The sequence below is a fragment of the Triticum aestivum genome, chromosome 1B, assembly GCF_018294505.1.
Source record: "Triticum aestivum cultivar Chinese Spring chromosome 1B, IWGSC CS RefSeq v2.1, whole genome shotgun sequence".
In the NCBI taxonomy this organism is placed as follows: Eukaryota; Viridiplantae; Streptophyta; class Magnoliopsida; order Poales; family Poaceae; genus Triticum; species Triticum aestivum.
The window spans coordinates 622,809,831-622,822,510 of NC_057795.1; the positions used below are offsets into that span (position 1 = coordinate 622,809,831).

The window sequence follows — 12,680 nt, forward strand, 5'->3', positions numbered from 1 at the left end:
GACGACACACAGTGCAGTCCTAGAGCTCGTACACGAGAACATTGTTGTGTAAAGTACAGTAATTAAACACTTGTAAAAAATGAACATTGATACCATTAGTACTCTGCATGCTACTGACGGACCTCAGTGATGTGTCCCGGTGTACTTTTTTTCTCAATAATAATTGTCCGATGGAGGCTTGCGTGAATTACACATGCAGGTTGCTGTCTCCCTGTCACGCTTTAGCCTTTTCCAGATTTGCGCCTCACGAAAGCGGGGAGGAAAATCGCGAAAGCAGCGGTACGGCGGTTGACGAACAATTAGTGCTCCAGCGAGGCCACATTAACATTGCTATCCGTCCATGCTGGCCGTAATCAATCAGTAGAAAATTAACACGAGGAAGAAAAGGCAGTGCTACTTCAACGTGGAGATCCTCCCGGGGCCGGCCGGCAAGGTCTCTTTCGGCCGGGCCACGACGTCCATGGCGTGGGGCCTGCAGATCGGTCGTGGGGGCAGTGGCCGGGCCGGAGGACGGAGAGGGACAGAGGACTCCACTGCTCCAGCACTGTGCTTGAGCAGCGCGGCGAACTGCTGGGCAGGAGAGAAGAGATCGTCGCCTAGCGCGCGCTAACATGCCATGATTGGAGCACATCGGGTGTGTCGGGGCCGCGGGGCGTGGCGACGAGGGTCTCACATTCCTCGTGGTACCAGAAGCGGATCAGAGGGGTCATGGCACGGCACGACACGACACGACACGACGGCCCCGCCCGCGCGTGATGGCATCATCGGTGTCGAGCTAATCGATCAGAGCGCGGGGCCGCCGCTGTGCCGCCGCGGTGGCGGCCGGGGGCCGGGCGGGCGACGTAGGGGAAGCACAGACCACCCAGCGTTCTTGCGCCGTACCGGCTCAGAGCGGGAGGGGCTGATGCTGCCGTGCATGTGCGCAGTTAAGCATCTCATTGGGACGATGATAGGCCACATGAATCCATGGATAATTGTCCTGTGGAGGGATCGCCAGCTAACCGAGGCGAGATGAAGCGTGGATGGAATGGATGGCGTGGCTCTGCTCGGCACGAGAGGCATGAAAGCTACGTGCATGCAATGCGTAAGCGCTCCACTGACTAGCTTGCGCCCGGAGAGCGGGATAGCGAGATGTACATGCACCATCGACACGCGAAATTTCATACCCACAGCGAAACGTGTAGTCAAGTGGCCAAACGGCCAAGATGATTATTTTTTAAAACGGTCTACACGCCACAACACTAGAGCACCTTTTAACCCTTCCCATGAACTTTAACATCTCAAACAACCTCCAAAGACTTAGCTTTTCATCCCTAAAAAAACTTAACTTCTCAAATTTCGAGGAGTTAAAGCAGTGCAATCAAGTTGGAGAAGAATCCAACAATCACGTACGCTTCCCAAGAACCTCTTCACCCCTCTTTCGTACAACATGAGAAGTGGGTTTCGGAAGCCGCCTAAGGCTCTCCACTATGTGCTCGGTGCTGAAGTTCTGAAAAGTATCCCACGTACATATCCATGCCAAATGAGAGAAATTTTACATCCCTCACACATCATGGAGGATTTGGCATCGACTCCAACTTGACCCCACATACGAATAAAGTAGTAATAGATCAGCCCAAGTCTGTGTCTCCGGCTGCTGCTTTGCTTGAGAAAGTACAGTAACGAGCTTAGTTTATTGCCTCAAGGAATGTGGCACCGGAGCAAGTAGAGGCATCGATGCCCTGAATATTTTGTTTGGCATCGGCTGGGCAACGTAGGACACCGGTGCCAAATATGTAAAAAGTGAATTTGGCACTGCTTTTGGCCTACATAGTGAAAGGCCTATGATAGGGACGAACTAGTGTTTCAACTATAAGGCGATGATCGCGGAGGAATTCAGCAGCGAGTGTCGATTACAACTCAATTGCAGCGAGAGAGTGGCTAGGGTTCATGCGAAAGGGGAAAGTAGGTGGACGCGCCGCCGGTTCGTTCGGTGATCCACTGGATGCCTTCTCCTTCCAGCGAGGCCATCTAAGTAGTGTGTGGCAGTAGCTGGGCCACCGAGACCCAGTCTGGCCCGCTGACTCGTGGGTTGGCCCGGCATGATCGCTTGGCCCGTGCGTTGCTGGACTCCTGGGCTCTGGCAGGTGGCCCCGCGCTGTCAGGGGCGCTGACATCCCCCTCTTCTTGACGTGCGGCTTGCCCCCAAGCCGCTGCGTGGGGAAAGCGAGCACGAAGCGCTTCCTTGTCCTCCCAGGTGATGCCCGTAGCTCCAGACCAGCGCACCTGAACTTGCTCGATGACGGAGCCGCGACGCGCACGCCAGCGGGATTGCAACACCTCCACAGGAACGGCAAGGTCATCAGTATTCAGAGGCAGGTTAGGCTCGACTGGTGTACCTGAGTGCAGGGCTCGCCGGAGTTGCGAGACGTGAAACACCGGGTGCACCGCTGCTGTAGCTGGTAACTTCAGTTCATACGCCACCTCATTGATTCTCTTGATGATAGGGAATGGCCCGAAGAACTTGAATGACAGCTTGTGGTTCGCCCGAGGAGCGACGGAGGTCTGGATGTACGGCTGCAACTTGAGGAACACTTGATCACCCACTTGGAATTCCCTGAATGACCTCTTCTTGTCAGCCTGCGACTTCATGCACTGTCGCGCTCTGTTGAGATGTTGCTCTACCAGATCTTGTACCACACGACGTTCTTCTAGCCATGCTTGCAGCGAAGGTACTGACGCACTGGGTGGTGTAGTGATGCCCCAGTGCTGAGGTTCATGGCCATACAGTGCCTAGAATGGCGACATACCGATTGCTGAGTGTGGGGAAGTGTTGTACCAGAATTGTGCTAGGGCGATCCAAAGACTCCAGCGCCGAGGGCATGCTTGAGTGAAACAACGGAGGAATGTCTCCAAGCACTGATTTACTCGTTCCGTTTGGCCGTCTGTCTGTGGGTGGTTGGCGGTGCTCATCTTCAGCTCTGTGCCTGCGTACCTGAATAGTTCACGCCAGAAGTGGCTGGTGAACACTGGATCCCTGTCCGAGACGATGGCTCCGGGAAATCCATGTAGCTTGTAGATCTGAGACATATACACCTGCGCCACTTTTGCTGCGGTGTAGGGATGGGCGATGGGCACAAAGTGAGCAAAACGTGTTCTCTTATCCACCAGCACCAGTATGCAGTTGAACTTCTTGGACTGAGGTAGGCCATCGATAAAATACATGGTGATGAGATCCCATGGATGATGAGGGATAGGGAGTCGCACCAACTGACCTGGAGATGCAGCACGATCGGGTTTGGCTTGCTGGCAAACTTGTGAACACGCGACATAGTGCTTGATGTGCGTCTTCATCTTGGGCCAGGCAAAAAGGCGATGAATTCGTTTATAAGTCACGGGGAATCCCGAGTGACCACCCAAAGCGCTGTCGTGGAAGGCTGCCATGATGCGCTGCTGTAGTGATGTGGATCCCCCGAGCCAAATCCGGTCGCGAAAGCGCAGGATTCCTTGCTGAAGTGTGAATCTTCTCTTGGGGTCGTCCTGCACCGCCAGTTGCTCCAAAAGACGCTGAGCTTGAGGATTCGAATGGTAGCTGGTGACTACGTCATCAAGCCATGCTGGCTGACATGATGTGATAGCTGCCAACATCTCCCTTGGTTCAGCTCGGGACAGAGCATCGGTCGCTGAATTTTCTGCTCCCTTCTTGTACCTGATGCAGTAACGTAAACCCAGCAACTTGGTGAAGGCCTTCTGCTGCCAGGGCGTGGTCAGGCGCTGTTCCTCCAAGTGAACCAGGCTGCATTGGTCTGTGAAGATGACGAACTCAGCATGCTGCAAATATGGACGCCACTGGTCAACAGCTACTATGATAGCCAGATACTCTTTTTCGTAAGTCGATAAGCCTTGATATTGGGGGCACAGCGCCTTGCTCATGAAAGCAATTGGGTGCCCTCCTTGCTGCAGGATTGCACCGACCCCCTTGTCACTGGCATCAGTCTCAACTATGAATTGCTTGGAGAAGTCCGGGAGGGCCAGAACAGGAGCTGTGATCAGGTGCTGCTTCAAGGTTTGGAACGTTGTTTCTGTGACCGAGGTCCAGACGAATGGGGTTCCCTTCTTCAACAGATTAAAAAGAGGCCTTGCGATCACACCAAAGTGGCGCACAAATCGGCGATAGTAGCCTGCAAGTCCCAAAAAAACTCCGGACACCCTTGACACTAGTGGGTGATTGCCAATCCGTGACGGCTCGTATCTTACTGGGTTCAGTAGCTACCCCTTGTGGGCTGATGACGTGCCCCAGATAGGAGATCTGTTGCTGGCCGAATACGCACTTGGATGCTTTAACTTTCCACTGGTCTTTCCTCAGCAATGCTAGCACCTCTCTGAGATCCTCCTTGTGCTGCTCAAAAGTTTTGCTGAACACTAAGATGTCATTGAAGAAAAGAATGACACACTTTCTGTTGACAGGCTTGAGGGTGGCATGCACCGCACCATTGAACGTACTCGGGCCCCCTGCCAGTCCAAAGGACACGACCTTGTATTCGAACTGCCCAAAGTGGGTTTGGAAAGCTGTTTTATATTCATCATCTTCTGCAATTCTGATCTGGTGGTACCCGGCGCGTAGGTCTAGCTTGGAGAACCACTGCGCGCCCTGTAGCTCGTCCAACAACTCCTCGATGATGGGAACTGGAAACTTGGGCACACATGTGAGTGCGTTGAGATGCCGATAGTCGATGCATAAACGCCATGTACCATCCTTCTTCTTGACCAGGATGACTGGGGATGAGAAAGGACTGGTGCTGATCTGAATCAAGCCTGCCTTGAGAAGTTCAGCCACTTGCCGCTCGATCTCGTCCTTATGTTCTGGCTTGTGCCTGTAAGGTCTGATGCTGAATGGTTGTGTGCCGGGTAGCAGAGGAATATGATGATCACAAGATCTTTTCGGTGGCAGCCCTTCTGGTGTTCCAAACACGTCAGCAAAGTCTTCCAAGATCTGTTGCAGACCAACTGGAATAGGTGTGGCTTCAGCTTCACAGTCGGTTGTGACATAGAGGTGCACCACATGGGACACAACGTTCTTCTTGCATAGCCCCTGAAGCTGCACGCTGTTGATGAGGAAGCAGGTCGATGTCGTGGCTTCATGCCCCTGCAGACTCACAGTGCCTGACAGCGACTGGAATTGCAGATGCTTGGCGCTAGTCCACTGTCATCGGACTGTGGGCTTCGAGCCAGTCCATGCCCAAAATGGCGTCGTACACACCCAAGTGCAGTACCTTCAGGTCAGTGCTGAATTCGTGCCCTTGGGAGCACCACATGCAGTTTGGCACTACTGCAGAGCAGAGCATCTGTCCACCGTCTGCGACCCGCACGCGATAAGCGCGCGGAAGTGGCTGCGCGGCTGTGAACTGCATCGCCATCTCAGAGTCGATGAAGGAATTCATGCTGCCCAAATCAACGAGCATGAGAACTTCTCGCCCCTGTATCCAGGCACGAAGCTGAAAAGCCTTGGCAGAGACCCCGCCCGAGACGACGGACTTGGAGATGGCCATCACTGTGTCCTCTGGGGTGGCAATTGCATGTCGATGGTGTTGTCGAGGCCGAATAGGTCGAGTAGCTCCTCGACGACATGGAGTTGGACCGAGGTGGGGCACACATGATCATGCCCCAACCGCTCGCGGCACTTGAAGCAAAGGCCGCGGGCGCGGCGATACTCCCTGAGCGTCTTTAGTTTTGCCGAGTCCGCCCGCGCGGCGTCCGTGCCGAGACGATCAGTGGCGCCCGCAGGAATCGCTGGTCGGGGCGGAGGTGGTGGAAGTGGCAGAGGCGCGGCCGGTCGCTGGCTCGGCTCAGGCGGTCGTGGAAGAGACCCCAACGAGCCCCATGCTACTTCTTCTTGAAGCAAGGCGAGGGAGCACACTGTATCCAAGTCAGGTGGCCGCTACACGAGCACCACCGCGCGGATATCCGTCCTCAGTCCCTCCACAAAACGAGTAAGAAAGTAGTAAGGATGTATTGAATCAGAGTATGAGCTCAAATGGTTAATGATTAATTCAAAATTTTCAATGTAATCTGCCCCAGATGATGTTTGCCTGACAGTGTAAAATTGGCGGATCAGCATCTGGTGTCGATCGCGGCTGAAACGCGTGCAAAGCAGAGAAGTAAATGACTCCCAATCGAATTCAGCCAACCGCTTCTGTATCGTTTGCAACCAAACGGAAGAGGTGCCCGTGAAATTAAGGGCGGCCATGGGTACCCAAAATGCAGTATGAATGCCAAACATGGAGAAGTACTGCTCGCACAATGTTTTCCACAAATTGGGGTTCTCCCCTGTGAATTGTGGAAACGCAATAGAAGGATGTGCCTGACCCAGACCAGCCAACATCTGACTTGCGTGAGCGAAAGGGGACAGGGCTGAAGGCGACAGAGGGGAATCGGACTGACCGCTGGCCGGGGGCGGCGGTGGTGTCTGGAACGACACCACCGGCTGCCCCCGTGGTAGATTGAAGACGCCGTGGCCATTGGGCCCTGGTTGAGGAGTCGCCGCGCCATTCACGGGTCCGATGGGGACGCCGCGCATCGCAGGCGGAGGCTGCGGCGGCCCGTGGGAGGTCAGATCGGCGCCGCCCTCCTTGGACGACGGCCTCTGCGCCAGCTGCAGCGCGGTGACCGCTTCGCCGAGATCTGCCACACGACGCTCCAGAGCGGGACGCCACATGAGGAGTTCGTCGATCTTGGTCGAGGTAGCCTGCTGGGCCTTGGTCTGGGCGTCGATCTTAGCCTCCAGGTTGGCCTCCAGCTTAGTGAGGAACGCAGAGACGCCGGGATCCATCGCTTCCAACTGTGCGCGGGCTTGGCGCAGGCTTCTGGTTTCGACGAGCTTCGCCAGAGCGAGCGGAGAGGGAGGTGGGTGGTCTCTGATACCAAATGATAGGGACGAACTAGTGTTTCAACTATAAGGCGATAATCACGGAGGAATTCAGGAGCGAGTGTCGATTACAACTCAATTGCAGCGAGAGAGTGGCTAGGGTTCATGCGAAAGGGGAAAGTAGGTGGACGCGCCGCCGGTTCGTTCGGTGATCCAGTGGATGCCTTCTCCTTCCAGCGAGGCCATCTTAAGTAGTGTGTGGCAGTAGCTGGGCCGCCGAGACCCAGTCTGGCCCGCTGACTCGTGGGTTGGCCCGGCGTGATCGCTTGGCTCGTGCGTTGCTGGACTCCTGGGCTCTGGCAGGTGGCCCCGCGCTGTCAGGGGCGCTGACAGCCTAAGAACTATAAAGCAGTGCATACATGTGACATAGGTCCTAACCCGACTTGGCTTGTTCACAAAACACGATGAGCGTGTGAGGCGGATGACGGAGGAGCGCACATGTATGTGTCATTTTCTCAAGATCTTAGTGGTTTCTGAAGGAGCCAACCTTATACGTTGGTTCAACACACACTCTACAACAAGTGTGACTAAACTTTTCACACTCACTTGTTATGCATGAATGGCCATATGGATCTCTCGGATTTCCTAGGAATTATTTGAAATTCTAAAATGGCTAAAAGTCTAATATCTCAATAGTTTTTAGGTCGCCGATGACCTTGGATGTGTCTCACGGCAATCCGTTGCGGTGGACCTCGAGCAGCCACACCCTGCACCATTGCGGTGGTCATCGACGCGCGTGAAGACATTGCTGGCCGACGGGTGCATCGGTGACTCGGTGCGAAGCTAGCGCCATGTTGGGCTTACTGTGTTGTGGGTGGAAGAGAGGGAAGAAGGCTGGAAAGGGAGGAGGCGGCGAGGAAGCGATCGTATGCAGGGTCTAGTGGGTCTACTCAGAGGCGCGAATCAGGGCACGCCCCCCCCCCCCCTCCGGTGTTCACCTTCACTAGATGCTAGATGGTCACAAGATAGGTAATCGCTATTTTTTTAATACCACATTGGCATTTGCATTTTGATGGAAACGGCATGGAGCAGCTTACACTTGTTCAGTTCAATCTCCATTATGCAAATTTAGAGATTCATTTTCAGTCGTTCATGTAGTGTAGTAGTTTTTGCAAAATCCATGTGTTGACAATTGACCAAATCTTCCATGCCAAATTTAGAAATTAAAGGTCATGGCAACCTCAAATACATATTCTATGGCAATGTTTGAAAGTTTTTTCATATGGTACATTGTAGATAATTTTTTCCATGGCAATTTGTTTGAATGTTTGAATTTTTTCCATGGCAATTTTGTTTGACTGTTTGAATTGTTCCTATGGCAATTTGTATGATTGTTTTGAATATTCCAACGACAATTTGTACGAACGTTCAAAATGTTCCCATGTCAAATTGTGTGATAGTTTTGTAATGTTCCCTTGGCAAAATGTAGATAATTACCATAACATGATAAATGCTGGCTCCTGTATTTGTTAGTGCCAAACTTACACCTATTTTTATATGGCGTAGTTATCTTCAACTTTTTTTATAAACATGTCATGCATTTTCCTAGGTTTCATCTGTTTATTTATAAGTTGCCATGTTTTTTATTGATATTTTGTTAAAGTTTTGCCATCCGTATCCCTCAATTTCATAAATGTTTTGCCATGTTATCTACAAACATGACATTTTTCTGTATATGTTAGTATTGGTCCATGTTAAATTTAATATAAAATGTTCTAGAAAACATGGCAAAAATAAGAATCTTTTGTTTTCCTCAAACATGTCATATTTTAGAGAGAATTGTAATGGTTATGTGACTATTTTAGAAAAAAACATTTTTGTAATTGATGGAAATTTTTGGTAATGTTTGCCATTCACAGGACAGTGGACAAGGGCAAGTATTAACATTAGATCATGGTAAATCCACTAGTCTTAGCATCGTAAATTTATTAAAACCAACATCACAAGTTTTTCTAATAATTACCATGGAAACTTGATTATAATCACAATGCCAAATAAGTACATTATGTCATGGTCAATCCATTTGTCTTGGAATGGAAAATTCATTGTAATAAGCATGCCAATTTTTACTATCATAGCAATTTCTATGTATGTTTTTTTGTGACAAATTAAAATATAGAGCTTTTGCCATTATGTTAATAAGAGCTCGTCCATTTTATTTTTACTTGCATGCCCTTTTAGTATCTTGAGCATGGCATTTTTCTTTGTTTGTTCACATTTCAATTTTGCATCATTATCATCAAAAACTACATAGAAACTTGTTTGTTGGTCATGGCAACTTAAGTTTATAAAACCACGACAAAAGTACATTTTGTTTTCTCTATATATTTTTTAGTGTACCATGGTAAATTCTTGTGCTTTTTAATTTCACATACATTTTCCCCGTATTTCAATTTTATTTTTAGTTTGTAGTGGAGCATGGCAAAAAAATTAAAGTCAGCATAGCAATTCTTTAAATAATTACCATGGAAACTTCATTATAATCACAATGGAAAATAATTATATTATATCATGGTCAATCCGTTTGGGTTCGCATGGCAAATTCATTGTAAACAGCATGACCATTTTTTACTATCGTGACATTTATCACTTCGATTGTGCCAATTCCTCTGTATTTTGTTTTGTTATGACAAAAGAAATTATGGAGATGGCCATTTTGTTAATACTAGCATGGCAATTTTATTTTTACTTGCATCACAATTTTGCTATTCGATCATGGCATTTTTCTTTGTTTTGTTCACATTTCATTTGTGCATCATATCATCAAAACTAATAACTTGTTGACATGTCAAACATAATTTTTGTTGCCATGACAACTTAAATTTAGAAAATCATGGCAACTTAAAAAACATAATGCTTTTTCTATATATTTTAAGTGTACCATGACAATTTTATGTTTTTTTATTTCACAAGCCTTTCTAGACATATTTCAATTTTCTTTTTTTTTGTTTGTAGGTGGCTTTGGCAATGCTTTTGTTGGTTTCTTCTCTTTTTTTCAGATTTTACTATGTCATATTTTGCCACCTAGGTTTTTTTTTTGTGGTTGAGCATTGCAATTTGTTGTAGGTGTTTCTTAGTAGTTTATCATGACATTTTCTTGTTGGTTGTTTGAGGTTTATTATGGAAAATTTATTTTTTTACGTGAATATTTTCAAAGTTTTTCTTTGATCGTTTGCCTTTTTAATGAAAATATTGTTTATGTAAATCTACTATGTTATGACTACAAATAATTTCAAATTTTGTCATGCTGTATGAAATAATTTTCCTTGGCAAGTTTATTTTCGGATCCTGGCAATTTTATTTTTCTTATCCATCAAAAATTGATTTTTAGAAAATGTTTGTTAATAGCAGTTAGTTTATTTTTTTCAAATTGAGCATAGTACGTTTCCCCACGCGGTCCTTATTTTGCTGGGCCAGCTTTTGCCTCGCACGTTTTTTGGTTCGATGGTTGGACCCGCTGCACAGAGCAAAAATTTGGGCTCCTCCCCGGAGCTGTCTATCTCCATCTATCGACATCCTAATTTATTCATTGCCAATTATATTTCCAATTATTTTCTGACACTGTCATAATGTCAAAAAACGTCTTATATTAAATTACGGAGGGGGTATATTGGTTGGTCTTGCAATTTCAACTTCATGTATTTGTACAAATTTCTATAGTTCAGTCGGAGAAATCGACCATCCTTGTTTTGTTTCACCTATAAAAGGTGAATCGCTGCTAGAAATTACCTGAAGTGGCACTAACTTCTCTCTTAGAATAAGATGGAGAAAGTAGGGAAATGTTTTTATATAAAAAAATAAAGAAAGAGAAGATCAGAAGTATTGTTCCAAATTGAACTCGAAATTTGCGAGGAGGCTCTGTTCTTGGCAGGGTAACGAGAACTTGTGCTCCAGTGGCTCCATCTCCGCCTTGCCCCAGTGCAGGACCTCGCCGTCGAGCACGCTGCCCACCTCGCCGCCGTAGTTCCAGTTGCTGCTGTTGCTCGAGCTCTCCCCGTAGCCCAGGTTCTCCGACACGTCCAGCACGCAGCTGTAGTCCGCGGCGCCGAACCCGGCATCCTCGTCCGCGTCGTCCTTGCAGTCGCCGAACTGGACGTACAGTGCGGCCGCGTTAGCGGCGCCGAGTTCGCCGGAGAACCCGCCGCCGTAGTCGGCGCACACCGGGAACGGGTCGAACTCCGCCGACTGCTTCAGAGCGAGGCTGCCGTCGGCCGCCGCGGCAAGGGGCTTACGGTCTTCCACTTCCACGTCCGGCAATGCCGTCGTGGCTGCGCCGGAGGCCATGGGCTTGTGCGTCGCCGGGTCGATGCCCTGCTGCCGGAGCTTCTTCTTGATGCAGCTGTTCCAGAAGTTCTTGATCTCGTTGTCCGTCCGGCCCGGCAGGTGCGACGCGATATGTGACCACCTGCACGCACACAATACACACATCAACATGTTGTCCCAAATCTTTCCGCTAACTCGGTCGTTCTCCCGTTCTCCGCAGTGCGAAAAGAACACGAACCGAATGCATTGCGCGGCCGGGCGGACTGACCTGTTGCCGAGGATCTGGTGGAGCGCGACGATGTGGTCCTCCTCCTCCTGCGAGAAGGTGCCGCGCTTGAGATCGGGGCGGAGGTAGTTGAGCCATCGGAGGCGGCAGCTCTTGCCGCACCGGTGCAGCCCAGCGAGCCTGGGGACGGAGCTCCAGCAGCCGACGCCGTACCGGATGATGTGGCCGTAGAGCTTCTCGTCTTCCTCGGGCGACCACAGCCCCTTGCGGAGCTTGGGCTGCTGCTGCTGCACGCCCCCAGACGTCGGACGTCCCATTGACGCTGGACGAGCGTGTCCCTGATCTTCCCGGCAGCTGTTGGCGCCGTAGCTACTCCGACGAGCTTGGACGGATGTAACGGCGATCGGTAAGATGGAGCGACGGTTGCTTCCTTCCGATCGACGGCTGCCTGGTGGGCATATATGGCGGGAAGCGTGTGTGTGGCAGGAACCGCAAGCTCACTGAGCGAGAGGGGGAGAGAGGGGAGCTTGGTGAGTGAGTGAGGTGAGGTGAGGTGAGGCAGCGTTCAAGTAGGTTCGAAGCAAGGAGCGCAGCGGTAAAGGAATGCGGTGGATTGGAGCTGAAGACACCTGCGGTTTGTGGCACGCCGTGGGATAAATAGTGTGCCGTGCGCGCGCTCTCGCCTCACCAAGAGTCCAAGACTAGACCGATACTGTGCTGAGACGGTGTTGGTTGGCGACATGGGCTTGCCCGCACGAGAAAAGAAGCTCCGCTTTCCGCACCCATAGGCTCCACGCGCTGCTAATCAAGAGCAACTTAACACGGCACTGCTAATTAAACCGCAACCGTAAGCCATGAATGCGGCCGGGGACCTGTGGATCCCAACTCGTACGGAGCAATTGAAAATCGCGTCATGGCACAAGATCACGGTGTCGCGTGATTTAGTGTTTATTTTTGAGCTTAATCATCGCTGGCCCAGCTCACTAATCGATCAAATTGTTGAGAGGAAAAATGAATCAACTCCATTCTTTACTAGATGGCATCTGCTATTTATACAAGGGAAAGGACATCATTGGAAAAGGTGTCTGTTCAGAGGAGGTGCCTGTTCGGCAGGAACCGACGCGGCAGTTTTACAACTGCCTGCGGTTAGTACAAGCAGGGATTAATCCCATAATTAACACATGGTTAATTAATTCTAACACTCCCCCTAATCAATGATTGATCTTGTGAGCAGACATCATCTTGATAAAGTTTCCTCCAAAACCCTGTGGGAAAAATGAGGATAGA

The 12,680-nt window shown here is 49.8% G+C and overlaps 1 protein-coding gene across 1 annotated transcript; it reads right to left on the minus strand.

The window, feature by feature from the left end:
* Positions 1–10,537: 10,537 nt before the first annotated feature.
* Positions 10,538–12,287, minus strand: LOC123143125 (myb-related protein Hv33). The gene is made up of 2 exons (XM_044561959.1): positions 11,436–12,287; positions 10,538–11,309 (listed from the first exon to the last, which is right to left on the minus strand). Exons 1-2 carry the CDS (start codon positions 11,708–11,710, stop codon positions 10,718–10,720), a joined length of 867 nt encoding a protein of 288 aa, XP_044417894.1. The 5' UTR covers positions 11,711–12,287; the 3' UTR covers positions 10,538–10,717.
* Positions 12,288–12,680: the final 393 nt, after the last annotated feature.

What these genes read in the sequence shown, in the direction of transcription:
- LOC123143125 (XM_044561959.1), bottom strand. Translation starts at nt 11,710, where the DNA reads ATGGGACGTCCGACGTCTGGGGGCGTGCAGCAGCAGCAGCCCAAGCTC. An exon ending in CACCAGATCCTCGGCAACAG is followed by an intron (nt 11,310 to 11,435) that starts GTCAGTCCGCCC and finishes GTGTGCGTGCAG; the next exon opens with GTGGTCACATATCGCGTCGC.